This window comes from Meleagris gallopavo, chromosome 20 (genome assembly GCF_000146605.3).
Source record: "Meleagris gallopavo isolate NT-WF06-2002-E0010 breed Aviagen turkey brand Nicholas breeding stock chromosome 20, Turkey_5.1, whole genome shotgun sequence".
Classification (NCBI taxonomy): domain Eukaryota; kingdom Metazoa; phylum Chordata; class Aves; order Galliformes; family Phasianidae; genus Meleagris; species Meleagris gallopavo.
The window spans coordinates 3,442,448-3,457,929 of NC_015030.2; the positions used below are offsets into that span (position 1 = coordinate 3,442,448).

At 39.8% G+C, this 15,482-nt stretch overlaps 1 protein-coding gene across 1 annotated transcript in view; it reads left to right on the top strand.

The window, feature by feature from the left end:
* OGFOD3 (2-oxoglutarate and iron dependent oxygenase domain containing 3) overlaps positions 1 to 15,482 on the top strand; it is a gene marked incomplete at its 5' end in the record, with an annotated part of 35,747 nt that overhangs the window by 15,489 nt on the left and 4,776 nt on the right. The window contains 2 exons of the mRNA XM_010721296.3: positions 2,079 to 2,232; positions 5,656 to 5,779. Of these exons, the coding sequence (XP_010719598.1) occupies positions 2,079 to 2,232; positions 5,656 to 5,779 (278 nt within the window). The remainder of the gene's footprint in view (positions 1 to 2,078; positions 2,233 to 5,655; positions 5,780 to 15,482) is intronic.

Sequence of the window (15,482 nt, forward strand, 5' to 3'; positions counted from 1 at the left end):
ATGTGCTCTGTGCCCAGAGACCTGGTTATTGCTGCCTCAGCTGGAGGCAGGTCCTGCCACAAGACCAGGATAAAACTTGAATCTGTGCTTAGACCTTCACCTTACCTGCTGTGTTATTATCTCCCCATTCACTATTTTTCTTATCTACTTGAATTTGTTTCTTATTTATGTTATCTTTTGGAAAATGTGCTTATTTTCTCTGTGCAACATACTTTAACTAATGAGTTTTTCCTTCTCTTTGATATGATCCAAACCAGCTAGATTTCTTTGTGTGTCAGGAAGCAGAGCTTTTCTGCTTGGTTTGCAAAACTTACATCCTTGCCTGAAGCCATTGCACAGATGTCTCAAGGAGGAATGCAGCTTTAGCAGAGCCTTATGTACACAGAACAGCAAATCTTCGTAGGAAGTTTCTGAAAGTAGGAAAGGAATCAACCCAAAAGAGGAAGCAGCATTGCTTAGGGAGCGATACAACTGTTGGAGATTTAAAGTTGTGTCAGGACTGTGGCTCAGCTAACTCAGAGTTTGTTCCAGCTGGCTGCTGCAGCCAGCTGCCATACAGCTTGGGAATGGGCTCCTTCACTGTGGGTTAGGCTGTTAATTCCTGTGGTGGGCTGCTCACAGTGCGAGCTGCCTTCAAGTCATGATGAAGTGAAGTGAGTAACTGCATCTAATGCTTTTTGGGAAGCACAAGGCAGCCTCCTTCCTATTTCTAGGAAGGCAGGCAGATAGACCAGGCACCCACAGGCATGAGGGGAAGGGGTGGTGGCCTGGAGATCCTTTCTTGTTATTACTTTTACAAAATGTGGCTGTTACATAGCTTGCAACTTGACACATCAGTTCATGCAGTCATGTAAATATCTGATAATCTCATCTCTAATTTCATTTCATGGCTTTCGTATTTCACATCTGAAATAGCTTGAATTGACTGCTGAAAACTTAAATCCAGTTACAATCCAGTAGAGAAATATCTAACACAGGAAAGATGCAGAACCATCATTCCATTCAGAATTTCAGAAGGGTGTATGCTCCAAGTATCTGGTTTTTGGTGCTTCTTTTGAAGTCCTCGAAGGAAAAGACAACTCATAAAGTGCCTAAGAGTGTGTTAAATGGGGAGAAAACTATATCTAAAGAAGAAACCGAGGATTAAGCCTTGAGAACATTTTAAAAAATGTGTTACTGTGTTCTTTGTTGTTTGTTGCTTTTTAGTTTCCTCAAAATCAAATACTAGCTGCACGTGTTTATTTGTGGGATTTTTCCAGTGATTCCTATGAGTCACAGAAATCTTGAAGTGTCATAGACTTAACCGAAGCTGGGGCAGTTTGTGCTAGCTCTGCGTGCCCTTGTCTGTCCTGGAAGACAGCATAGGGTGCTGCTGGATAAGCAGTTCTGTACAGTGAAGAATGTTTGTTTCCTAGTGTTCTTTGTTTTCTTTTTTTTTTTAATTTCAAAAAAGGCAAAATCTTGCTCTTTTTCTTGGCAAGCACAGGAGCAGCCAATGTAGACACTTTCAGAATAATTAGGGAAAACATCTTGCATTCATTTTTAAAGAAAATCTGCATGCGATATCAATGCATATGTTGGCCTCAAACCTTGAATTTCATAGAGCCTGAGACGACTTTGGGCTAGTTTGAAATTATTTGAAGGATGATTGAAGGCTTGTCTCACAAGACAACACTGCAAACATGCACATTTCCAGTCATCTGCTTTGGATTAACAATATGCATATAAGATACTTTCTCTTTAATTTTTGGTAGTTCATAAACACTGCAATATGCATGGAATTTCTTAGAAAACAGACTGCTTACACTAATCATAAAATCTGGACCACAGAAGACAAAAACAACAAAAAACTGCAGATTGTCTTTTTTTTTTTTAATTGTAGTAAGTCTCTATTGTTAAAGGCAAAATAAACTGGGAAAATGGGGTAGATAGTCACAGTCTGAGGAAGATGCTTAGCTCTGAGGAAGCAGTAACAGTGAATGAAGAAGCACTGAGAAGAAACAGGAAGATGTGGCACTGTTTAGATGGGGCCTCGGCACTGTTCCAACCCTCAGTCTGCTGTGTTCTGTTCTTTGCAGTGATGTGAGACACAGAATTCAACAGAAGATTGCTGAGACGTTTGGTATCAGCTCTTCTTCCATGTACCTGACTAAGCCAACGTTCTTCTCTAGAATAAACAGCACAGAAGCCAAGACAACACATGATGAATACTGGCACCCACACATTGACAAGGTAAGTAGGAGGCTTTAATGGGGTGCAAATGTTCTGTGCTATTATTAGATCACTTTAAAGTTATTTTGCATTAAACATTTAGGCATGCTTGAGAACTCATGCTTAAAGTAAAAAAAAGTAAAACCTTCAGATGAGGAACCTAAAGGAAAGATGAACAAATTCTAGAAGCCAATCCAAGACCATTTTTATGCAGTGGGGACATGGTACCCTATTAGCAATTTAATGTTTTATTGTTGGATTTTTTTTTTTTTTAGAGTGGCAGTACCATGACTTTCTTTTCACTGTATAGTTTTCTATTTCTAGGCTCAAGGCTTAATATTTCAGGTTTTTCAATGGTCTAAAGTGGTTTACAATTGATAGTAAGTTATTGGTGCTTTAAAATGAATTCAAAGGCTCTCTGCAACTTGGATTTTGTTTGTGTTCTGTTTAAAATAAAGTAGACAAAATCATATTGTTGAGTTTTAAGAGTCACCTAAGATGGAACCAAACAGAACTTAGCCCATCAAAATCTAAGTTAAACTCAGTGCTATAGTCTATGTATGGGTAGTGTACCTTGAAGTGGATGACCTGAAACATCTAAAGTTAAAGAAAAAAAAGAAAAACAGTAGTGAAACATTCTACCTTGGAAGGGATGAAAGAATCTAAAGGGAGCACATCTGTTGTTGCTCACAACACTGGCACATGCTTCTGCACTCTTTTGTGATGTTGGTGGAAGCAACTTAGGTTTAGGAAACATGATGAGAGAGAAGCTGTGGGTGCCCTATTCAGGAGGTGCCCAAGGCTGGGTTGGATTGGCCCTGGGTACTGTGAGCTGGTGAGGGACAACCAGCCCATGGCCTTTAATGGCCTTTAATGTCCTTCTAACCTAGGCCACTTTATGGATGATAATGTCAAATGCAGGTGCTATTTGAAAGAGGTGAGGCAAGGGGATTTTGCAGTCACTGGTGCAGAGAAGCTAAGACCAGCTTCTGGATGCTTTTTGTTTAAAAAGCTGTGATTTCTGTTTACCAGATCATAGCTTTCAGGAAAAATTACTGTATGTTGCATATATATATCTGCATGTGATTTTAATCTACTGTAGATACTCACAAATATATCTCTATGTAAGTATGTATATATGTTGTGTGTGTATTTTTACAAGGTGCATCTATATTGTGTAGTTAGAGGTTAAAAACATAAATGTAGCTGCTATGGCTGTATGGCTTTAGAATTCAAAGCTATGCAAGAGACTGTATTCCATCAGGTGGGTCAGAGGGTCAGAAAATATTTCAAAGGCTAAATGGGGTAGACAAGTTGTGTAGTTCCATGGTGTGTTTTCAGTGCAATCAACCTGCCTGGTGTTTTGATTTTTGCAGCTGAGAAAGCAAACTGAGTTGTGTCCTTGGAGCACATGAGCACATTTTACCTTTTTCTCTGAGCTACTGAGTATCCTGCAATTACAATTCTCCATCTCAGTATCTTTGGTTTGAAAGATTTTAAGTGCATAATGGAACAGCACAGTTCTATTATGTGTGTATGAGGCTTTGGATTTTTTTCCCTCTAAAATTAATTTGGTTTTTAGTTACATGGGAATGGAAACCCTTAAATCACCCGAATGAATCATTTAATCTTGCTGACTTTACAAGCAAGGTAAATCAAATAGAGCATTGGCTGAAGATGTGGAGCTTCATCTTGGATGGGATTTGTTTGGAGCTGAACCTTTCCAAAGTCAAATATCTGATTTATAACGGAATTGCTGTTGCATGCTCAACTCTGACAGCACAATAGTCTTATAATGTTCTCTAAGAGATGTAGAAGTAGATGAATTCTGCAGTCCCATGGGCAAGGATTCTGTCATCCTTCACAGACTTGTCAGTCTCTATCATAAAATCAGGCTTATTTTGTTTTTTCTTCCACTTGGACTTCAGTGTATATTTTCACTAATTTTTAGCCTAAACTTCTTCATGATCAGTTCATACTTATTTTGGTTTGTATGGACCCTCTTAATCAGTCTTGTTCCCCTCCCTTCTCTCAATTCCACCTTCTCTCATCCCTGTGTAGGCAGCAATCACAGTCTTTTCAGCCTTTCTTCCCCAAGTTCAACAAGCCAAACCTTACACTAACTGGAGTTTTTGTCACAGAAACAATGAGGGTTAAAATAGTTTTTGCAAATCGAGTTGTGGGAGTAGGGCTGTAGAATGGCTGTTTAGAGGTGCTGCAGTGGCACATTTACTGCTTTATATTGCTAACAAGGTTTGGGTAAATACAGGGACAAGAGTATCACCAAAATGTTCTTCATTCTTGTGACTTGGACTGTTTATTGCTGGATTTGGCACTTTTCTTTAAGCCAATATGGTCAAAATAACAAAATGAGTAAGAATGAAAATGTCTTCCTGTGCCATCTGTTGCTGTGTTCTCTGTAGTCATTGCCCTTACAGAATAATTTGTACAGCTGATGTTGAGCCAAAAAAAAAGATTTAGGGAACTTCTAAGCCTAGAAAAAACACCTACCTCTAACAGTCACCAGGTCAGACAAAACACTCTGCTGATGATATATATTTATACAGTACTGCTGCTCTGTGCATTTCCCTGTTTGGTGTAATTCAGAACTTGATTGAGTTGTAATACACTGTAAAGACATTTGAGAATACAGCTGTTTACTGTTAAGCATCTTTTAAATTGTAGATGGCATAGATATGAAAATACATTCAGAAGCCAGCTGAACTCCGTGCTAATGTGTGGAGAGAAGCTACTAATGTATAGCATTTCTCTTCCCCACCTTCAGCCTGCACAGTGAACAAAATACTTAAATAATACTTTAACCAGTAATGAAAGTCATTCTGTTATACTTAGAAATGGGTTTTTTGGTCTGTAGGCTGAGAGGAAGCAGAGACTTTGAAAGCTATGTTTAAGGTTTTAAAATAAAACCTGGAGGAATATCTACTCCTTTCCATACAACAAATGTGTAATTATTTGGAAAGTCAATATCTGACTGTTATCATGATGCTCTTGAATGACAGACGATGGAAGAGAGTAAAAGGTGACCTCTAGCTGATTAGCCAGGAGATAGGATTAGTTATGTAAGGACTGTTTTTGGGCATCATTGTCAGTTTTATGGTCAAATTCTCTCTTGAAATAATACAAACAGATCTGAGCCTTTCTATACGTTTGATATGATAAAGAGGTGTAACTTCTGACACTGTTTTTTTTACTGGCTGTTCAGTAAACATGGTGGGGATGGGCTGATGGCTGGATTAGATGATCTTAGTGGTCTTTCCAACCTAAATGATTCTATGACTGTACACGTGGGATGACAGAGATCAGCAGGAGTGTTTCTTTAGTTTTGGGAACTCTGAGGGCAGAAGTAATAAAGGTAAAATCCTAGTTCATTATATGTATATAATGTTTGTGTAAACATAACTGATAATGTTGACTTACTCCTAGGTGACTTACGGCTCTTTTGATTATACTTCACTGCTCTACCTGTCTGACTATGCTGAAGATTTTGGTGGTGGACGGTTTGTGTTTATGGATGCAGGATCCAACAAGACAATAGAGCCCCAAGCAGGTAAGAGTCTTGGCTTGCCTGCATTGAGGCAGGCCAACTTGTGCCCTTGGGTAACTGGCTGTACACTGGGACTTTGCGTTTTGTGTCAGCAGTAATTATTGAATGATGCAGTTTACAGCTTTTTTGTGTGTGTGTTTTGAGATTGATTCGATATAAAGTAAGATTAAAAATGTTAAGAAGAAATAGTTTGAAATATCTGGAATAAATCTGTACAAAGTGACTTCCTTGAAAGATGTAGCATTTAGAACTGCAATCCAGCCATGGCAGCTTAGTGGGTTACAGTGCATCAAGAGCGAAGAACATCCTTACACTACAGCAAATCTACAATAAAGCAATTCATTTTGCATCTCGTGGCCTGAAATTCCTTTGCTGTTCCAAGTGAGGCTCAGTGCTCTGTAATTACTATGGTCTGGGTGTGAAGGTGATGAATTACCACAGCTGGTGTGCGGTACCATGATGAACCATGGTAACTTGATTATAAGTCCATTAATGTTTTCAATAGACATGCAAAAAATGAGCATTCAGGTGGATGTCGGTTATACTAAAAAAGCCTTTCCTTAAGGGTGGCTTAAAATTTTTCCAGTAGGTGGATTATTTGAAATTAGAATTACTTTGGGCAATGTGTGTAGGAAGAAAGCACTCAGTCTCAACTCATCTGTCTGGCAGGCAAGCAGGGAGCTTACAGCAGTGTTTCTCAATGCTTTGTAAGGCAAGGCCATTGGAGAAAAAATAACAGGGACAGCTTTATATTCCTACTGTGTTCAGTCTTTTTTTATAAGAAAAAGAAAAAAACTTTCTCATTTAAGACAGCATCAGTTGTTTTCTGACAGGCATTACCCCAAAGAGATCTTACCATGGCTGCCCATAAGTGGATGTGGGTGTGTGGTGGGTTTTTTGTTTGTTTTAAATTTATTTTTGTCTCTGTGTCCTATGGGTCATAATGATCCACTCCACAGCTGTAATGCTGGTTTAGATAAACTCTCTGATTATCTCTGTGTTTGGTATCAGGTTTTGTTTGATTATTTTGGCTTCTCTGGTTGAAAATGAATGCTGAGCTGGAAGTATTATCCTTTGCAAAATGCTGCCATTGGTATTTTGAACGCGAGCAAATTAAGCTGGATCGTTTCCAGGTACAATTCTAAGACGAACGTGTTGGTTTTAGAACTGAATGCCACTTGACTGGCAGCACTGCCATCTCCTCGCACAGCACTGGGGCAGTCAGTCCAATCGCTGTATGCAGCATTCCCTGACTTAATTTCAAAGTCTGCAGCTGTGAAATTGCATCCGTTCAGCCCCATCCATCTAATTTTCCAGCTCTGCTCCAAGGTGTTTGCTCTTTGTCATTCTTGGATGGGAAGGGGGAGCAGACGAGGCTGAGGCGTAGAGATTTCTTAACAGCACCTGATTGTGCAACTTCCCTTCCCTGGGTTTTTGTATTAATGGTATGTGTGAAATACAACTAGCTAAACACACCTTCTAAAATAAAAGAATGCTGAGCTTGGGGAGGCCAGTCTTGTATGAGAGCTGAGATGTGCTACACGTGCACCACAGAAAATGCAGTTCAGCGCCAGCTACACCTTTCTTCTACACTCCTTTGTGTAAGCACAGTTGCCAGGGCTCCCATGACAGTATCACTGCCTGTGGTGCTATGTAAATAATTACTGAAGCCTTGTGAGAGACAGAGAAAAGGTTCAGAGATAAAGCACAACATGATGGCAATTTTGCTTCATTTTCCTCTTGTTGATAAAAATGCAGCTTGTGAAAGAATGAGAACTAGAGAGTGGCCCCAGGGTGTTTTCTGTTGCTGGTACAAGTTGATCTATTTTTCATGTTCAGAATGTTCTTCCTCCATGTTTTGTTTGTTTCCCCCTTTTTCTTTCTTTTTTTTTTTTTTCGTCTTTTCTGTTTTATGTTTTTGATCCTTTCCTTTTCTTATTGCTGCAGCTTTTTAAACTACATGTTGATAACCTTTTATGCTTCTTGCTAAGGATGACTGGGGCTTCTTTAGAGATGGCTGTTGTACTCACTAGTACACGGCGGCCAATTTACTTTCTCTGTAATAGTAATACCATTTACATTCTAAAATCTGTTCTTTCTTGTTTCAAATTTGGTCTCCATTTTGGGCATCTGGTGTTCTGTGCTAAAATGAGCACATTCCTTTTTCTGCAAGTTGGTAATTTATTAAAGTGCCAGATTCTGCAGCGAAGAACAGAAGGGCATTATATGGATGCTGCATTGCAGGAAAGCAGTCATCAGAAATACAAAAAATACAACTTAAAAACTCCCTACGTTATCAGATTCCCTCCTTGTGGAACCTAGTTTGAAAATATTTATCATGTTTGTGGCTTGCGTGAGAAGTGTCATGTTTGCACATATTTGAATGTGCTTGGCTGATCTTAAGACTGTCGTGTGCACCATGTTCTGTAATATTAGTTTGTTTAATGATGACTAAATCATCTTGCTTTAGGAGAGTACTGCAATTTATTAGTCAGGAGGCTCTTGAGGACTTTTTTGTTCCTTTGCATGGATGTGGGCAAGTCACCACTGCTAACTCGCATATACAGACTTAGGCTAATCCATCAACAAAAGTGGAGTAAGGACATAACTTTGCAGCCTGTAAGGCACAAGGAATCATGTGTGTTCCTGTGTGTCTTCTGACTGCAGCTGGGACGTCTGTCTGCTGCAATAAACTTACTGTACCGAGATGAAGAGAATTCTCTGCTCCAAGTAAAACGCTGTTCTGAAAGGAAAAGGTGTTGGTTTTCTTTCTTTCTTTTTTTTTTTTGGATAAAGAAACAGTTCTGAAGTTGTATCTTCTTCTTTTAAACAGCCCTGCATGTTGTATTTCCAAAACTGATGCAATGGCTTTTTTTAATAAATGTTTTTTATAAAAGATCAGATGGAAAGCTCACAATCACTTTTTGTTTTTGAGTTTATGGAAGAGAAGAACTGAAGACACAAAAGGAATTATGTCCGTTGGACAGTGTGAAATGTGACTTTCCTGTTTCATTTGTGAATATCAAGCGCAGTGTACTTTCAAAGCTGTGAGAGAGAAATGTGTGTTTTTGGAAGCCCAGAAATATTGGAGATGAATGTATGACCTGTTTGGGAACTTGTGACGTTGGGTTATTGTTAGAGTGGAAAAATGCACTTGAAGCCTGGTTGTTCAGTTGTTCTGCTCAGGTGAGGAGAAGTAAACATCCTAGAGTGCATCTCTGGTGTTCTCACAGTGTAGGAATGGGCTTCAAGTGTGTCTGTGTGTGCATTTACTGAGGTAAGTGTAGCTTTATTGGAGTGGTTAGATATCATATGATTGTCAGATCCCATAATTGCAAGAGTAATTGCAGTACTCCAAGTGAAGTGGTGCAAATTTGTCATCTCTTTTACTGTGCTCTTCCAAAAAAACAAACACCTACCTTGGAGCAATTCACTGTTAAAGGCTGTGGGAATGCAGCATAACAACAGAACACAATGACTTGAGAGAAGACGATACTTCCAGATCCAGAGGTCCCACAAAAGCATTAACATAAGGTGTGGAGACTGTGTTTAAGGCTTATATTTAATATTTCTGTTTGTGTCATGGAGTGTCTGATTTATCACTGATTGTACGTGTTCTTTCTCCCCATTTAATCTGGATGATGCTGATTTAATTTAGATGAGGATAATCTTCTGGCATTTCTAGCTTTAGCTTCCTTTCAATCTGCAAAACTGGGTCGCATCTTGATGATAAATCGGAGAGCTGAGAGATGATTTAAAATCAAAAGAAAAATACCACACAAGTCCTGGAGGGAGGGAAGCAGAGCAGGCAGTAATGGCTGCAGGGATAATCAGCTTTGCAAAGTTTGTGGATTGAAGGAGAGGTGGCAGTTCTTAGTGATTTTTCTCTACCTGTCATGAATTGCACTTGGGACTGGTAGGGTGATTACAGAAAGAAGGTAGAAAAATGAGGATCTGTTGTAATTGTGAAAGAAATATATTGTAACAGGTACATGCAGACACTTCATTGCTCATCGTAGAATCATTATGGTTGGAAAGACTGCTAAGATTGTCTTGGCACAGGCATGGGCTGATGGCTGGCCATTCTAGGCCATGTCCTCATTTGTATGTGGAGCCTGGAAGATCTACTTTTGCTTTCTGTTCTGTTTTCCAGGGAAGGTTAACTTCCAGGCTCTGTTTTTGTATTCCAGTCCTGCATGATGATAGGTTTCTGGTGGTTTTTTTTTTTTTTGAATGATATCTTTTAATTGGGCCCATAAATCAGCAGTACCTGGGAAGTAACAGCTCAGGCCTACACTTCACGTGCTGCTTCGCACATAGCAGATTCACTCAAGAAGACGTTGTACTACTGAGGCCTGTAGTGGCCATTTTAAAGTAGCTGGAGCATTGAAAGGGCTGAGGAGTGCGAGTGAGGTGAGGGAGAGCCAAACAGCTGTCCTGTGTGAGTGCTTTACAGAGCATTATCAGTAGGGAGAGCGGACTGGTATAAATTAGTTTGTTATAAATAAGCACACTGAGTGTGTACCTTATTGCTTTTCATTCCTCACTGCATTTCTACCACACCCAGGTTTTATGTCAGGTGCATGCAAGCTGATAGTTTAGAAACTTGATTTGATACTGCTGGACAAATATGCTGAAGTGAAGCTGAAGGCATAAAAAGGGAGCAGAGGAAAATCAAACAGATATTTTATGAAATTTGGGTGAAGTTACAGATGAAGTGCAACAAAACACAAAATAACACAGCTAAACCAAGGGTTTATGCTATATCAGTAGTGATGTTTCAGTTCTTGGTTCCTAAGCTTTCTGAATTCTTGTTGCACACTGTATGTGCTGTCATGAGCTCTTTTTTTTTGTTTGTTTTTCTTGATAAGAGCAGAAGTTACCCTTGTATTTATGCTCCAGTGATATGCTAAATCTAAGTACGAAGTACACCTCCACCAGGAGTCCAGAATCTGGAACTTTGGCATCTGTGTGATTTGACCGTAGCTGTGCTTAACATGGTGTATTTAGCAAAGGCAAGAAAAGGAAAATAGGTGATCCAGAGGTATTTCACATGATTGAAACTGCAGCACGTTATTCTTAAAGGGCTTTGCTTGGTGAGAACTTTTCATGGGAGTTAAGTTTCTTTTGCAGCTTTGCAGAATGCTCCCAAATGGGAGAACAGAGCACTTGTGGAGCATGGGGCTCCATTGGCTGAGGCTGAGCCAAAGGGAAAACATGGGAAGCAGCAGAGGTGGTAGCCCTGTCCTTTTCTCTAGGGTAGGGAGGAGCAGGGCCAGAAGGTGTGGGTGGCAGTCTGCAGGAGAGATGAGGGGAAAAGCACAGTTCTGCACTTTTTATTTCTAAATACTAGATTGCCACACTTCGACATAATGTACAGAGCAGAAAGTCCTGTTATTTTGAGCAACCAACTGTGCTGGTGGCAGTGAAGCAGGCAGGGATTCTGTTGAAATCTAAAAATGCACATGTATTTTTTTTTTAGTAGGAAATAATTAAGTTGTTCATTTGCTTTCTTTAAAAACTGTAATTTGTAAGATTTCAGTCCAGCTGATTTTCTATTTAAAGTAGAAACAATTACTTTAGAAAGTATTAATAATACTTAAGCAAATTACAAGTGAGCTATGAGGGTTGGCCCCCTTTAATCATTAATTTTATTCATAACAGGAAGTAATTTCTCTATGTACTAAAAATATCTGGGAAAAGTTTGCAACCAGATTTCATTAGGTATCCATTTTGATTTATTTTTGGGCCCTAATTGCCTTTGCTTGGCACACTTTTCACCTGTGTAAGTACAGAAATTGTTTAGAGAGTCTCGTGCCTTCTCTTCTCCCATAAATGTTGGCAGAACATCCAGACTCAGGTCTCACCTCAAGAACAGCCGATATAAACTTGATTTATGTCTGGGTTGAAACCCACATCAGCAGTGTAATTGTGTGCAGGTAGGTAGGATGCTCACACCAGCTGCTCTTTCATCTTTCTGGTAGCGAAGGCACTGCCTTCAGAAGGGCTTCCCCCTTTAATGCATTAGAGACAGCACTGCCAAATGCCAGTAATTCTTATTGTGCCATTACAGAAAATGTGAGGTTTTTTTGCCTAGTGATATGGTGTTTGGGGAGGGGGAAGACTTTACACCAGAATGAGTTAGCAATTAATCCTAAGGACATGACTGTGCAGTTTCGCAGGCAGTGCTTCTCTCTTAGTGTCATTCAGCAGACAAAACACTGTTTTCTTTTGTCTGTGAGTAACATTTAGAGGTGGTAAATGCTAAGCAGACAGTCAGAGCTGTCATACATGGGATGAAAGATGCTGAGTAAATCCATAGTGCCAGATAAACTCTGCTTCCCTTTAATCTGGCAGAGGAGTTGCTTTGTTTCCTTTCCAGCAGCAACTCAGTCCCTCCAGTGACTGCCAGCTGCTCAGGATGGTGCCTGAAGGTGAGATCTCTTCCATCCCTCCCTCTTCCCCTCCCTCCATCCTTCCCTGGTGTCCAGCCCTGGTTAATACTGGTGAAAGGAGGATGGTGAGGGGTCAGTTAAGCTCTCCTTTACTCACTTGCCTGGTTGAGTGTTGGTCTAGGCAATTGAAACATGTGATTTGCAGTTTTTGCTTGATATTTGTGTGAGCCAAGGAGTTTACAGGGAAATTTGGCAATGTGTTAAACAAGAAGGGCCAAAAGGATGCTGCCAAGAAAGCAAAAGCTGTGGAGTCGTATGGAAGGTGGGAGCATGAAGGGATTGGAACCCAGCAGCAACATGGGCTTGTTGCAAAAAGGGAGCTGCAGAAAGTGATGGCCAATGTTGATATTAATGAATAGCCTATTCCATGTAAAATCAGTAACTGAAGTCAGAAGGGATTTCTGGAGACCTTCTAGTCACAGCTTCACAGCTTCCTGGTAGAGAATTGATCACGGGAGATGCAAATTGTGTATATCTGAAACATGTGCTCAGGAAGTTTCCTATCTAAATGTGTCCTGATCTATTAATGTTTACTTTTAATGCTATACTTATATGTGCTAACAATAGGACCCTGAGCAACCTGATGTAACTTGGATGTAATTTAGAAGTTATCCATCTCCTTTCTAAAATGATGGCTAAGATGTCCTCCCAAGGTCTCTTCCAACTGAAATTAAGTAATGAATCTATAAGTCTACATGCAGTGAATCTATGATAAGAAGTGTAATGTTGTAGTATGTGAGGTTTTTTCTTCTGTGCATTGTGATATCCTAACATTTCTGTGGTTAAGTCCTTTTATTTATCTACATCATGTTATAATTAAGTCTTACATACCTTTCTATTTGTTCTCTTGCCAGAATAGATAGAAGCAACAGAAGATACTCTTTGTAATACTTGTTAAGCAACAATGTGTTAACTGCAAAATACTGCACTGGTGTTCACTAATTAATTTGTACAATAACCCAGTTATTGTCATCTTCATTTTAGAGACATGGAAACAAATGAGAAATTAAATGGTTTTGGTCAAAGTTGCACTGCATGTCAGGGGCATAGTTGTTAACGAAATATATTTTTTGGGTATATTCTTCCAGTCTATATTGCATCCCAGGACTGAGCCTAGGTAGAAGACTGTAGGCAGTTTGCTTACAAAAATGTAACTGAATGTTGAGATTCAGCAGGGCTAACATCTCTAGAGAACAAACTGTATGGGAATACTGGGAGATGTTGCTGAATGCCAAACTAAATGGGACATCACTGCTGCACTGTGAAATATGCCTTGATTTTGCTTCTGCTTAAGTATTTTCTGTGAATAGTGTAACTTGATCAAAATTAGGGTCATAGGCAGCTCATAGCAGTGCATCTTGTAGTTGGTGCTTATGTGTTTATAACTAATGATTCCTGTGGATCAGTGCAAAAATTGGTTCTCAATCCCCTTCCTCCCCCAAAAAACTGAGGAGAGCAAGAAGATGCCTCTAATACAATTACAGCCTTGCTCCCTTTCCACTTTTTCCACATCATAAGCTTTTCTCAGCCTGATGGCATTTGAGAGCTTGACTTGTGTCAGTGACAAGGAAGACCAGGGCTCAGTTTTGATGGATGTTGTCATGCTGAGCTTGTTAGCAATTCCTTGGCTTGGACTGGTGTGAGATGCAGACATATTTAAATGAGTTTGTGTGAGGTTTTTTTAAACTCCAGTACAAGTCATCTTTTGGTTACTTTTGTAAAAGCTTCTACGGATATGTGAGGACAACGTCAAAAAGGAATCAAAAAAGCAGCTGTGGATGAAACCAGTACAGAAGCAGAGCTGGAGAAGTGTCTGTGAGCAGGCAGGGGCAGTGGCTGCTCCACAATAACACTTTATCCAGTCTGCAAGGAGTGGAAGCTCATCAGCTGATCTTTTGTTGTAACAAACTCCATCATGAAAACATTTCTAGGAAAAATGGAAGGGATGAGGTTGTAATACAAGCATTCTTAGATCAAAGGCAAGGACCGATTGATTCCTTCTGTTCCTATAGAGATTTGCAGGCTGTGGGCAAGCTAGTTATTAAGAAACAGTCTCCTATAGGTATTCAGGTTACCATAAATTTTTTTTCTTTGGATTTTATTTTTGTTAGTATACAAAGAAAGATGAGAAGAAGTGCATTCATGGAGAGCAACGTTGAGTACTCACTCCCATGTTGCAGTAAGGAAGTTCTGCTCTTCCATGGAGCCAGCTCACTCTGCAACTGGTATGCAATGTTATGGGCATCTTGAAGCCATTTGGGGGAAGCTGTAGAGTTGTGTTTGATTGTGTCCAGAAAAGAGAGCAAGGCCATCAATGGAAGGGTCTTCAAAATTGTCAGTATTTTCATCTAATACAGGAGCTGGATGCTGTAGTGTTAAAAGCATTAAATTTTCAGATGTGCTGCCCTAATTGCTGTGGTATGCCTTGTCTGATTCAGTTCCTCTGGAATGGCAAATGGAGGTGAGAAGGAGACAGAGTAGATGTGGGGGGGCAGCTCACAGCACTTCCTTTGCTCTTGTGGATCTGAACTCTTCCCAGAGGCTGAGGTACTGGGTAAAGTGTGAAACCAAACAGGCGATGGAGTTTTTGGCATCTTGCAGTGATTGGGGGAAGATGTGAGTCAAATGTTTATGCTCAGGATGAAATACTTTTCAGACTTGATTTATCTCAGAGGCAAAACCAAACAAACAAAACCACAACACAAATCTGTTACCACTCCTGGCGTTGCTTCTAACCCAAGGACACTTCCAGTCTTCATCTTTCAGGACCTGGCTCAGAGATTGGTGTCTCTGAAAGCTTAGAAGCACTGACCTCAAGAGGAGAGGTAATCTGTCTCCTGTTTCTTTTTTTTTCCACACCCCAGAAGCTCATCCCTTAAGAGCCAGGGATAACTTCGTTTCTTTTTGTTGGTTAGAAAACACCATGCTATAAAGCTGTGTTGAATAGTAGCTTGTGATCTCAGAAGAGCTTACAGTTTAACAGCAAGCATTCATAAATCAAACCAAACTTTATGTGTTGGGAAGTAGTAGTCAAGATTCTATTACTGGAGCAGAAAAGCATGTTGGAAAGAAACCTTCTTGGGCAAGTCGGGAGAAGAGATGGAAATAAAAAAAAATCTGAAATCTTTCTTAACTCAAGTAAGGAAAGGACAAAGGAAGAAGGATTTGAATTTTGTGTAGTTTGTGCTGAGTTTTTGTCACTTGTTTCATCAGGAAATGGAGCGTCCATGCACTTCTTTGGTTTGCAGTAC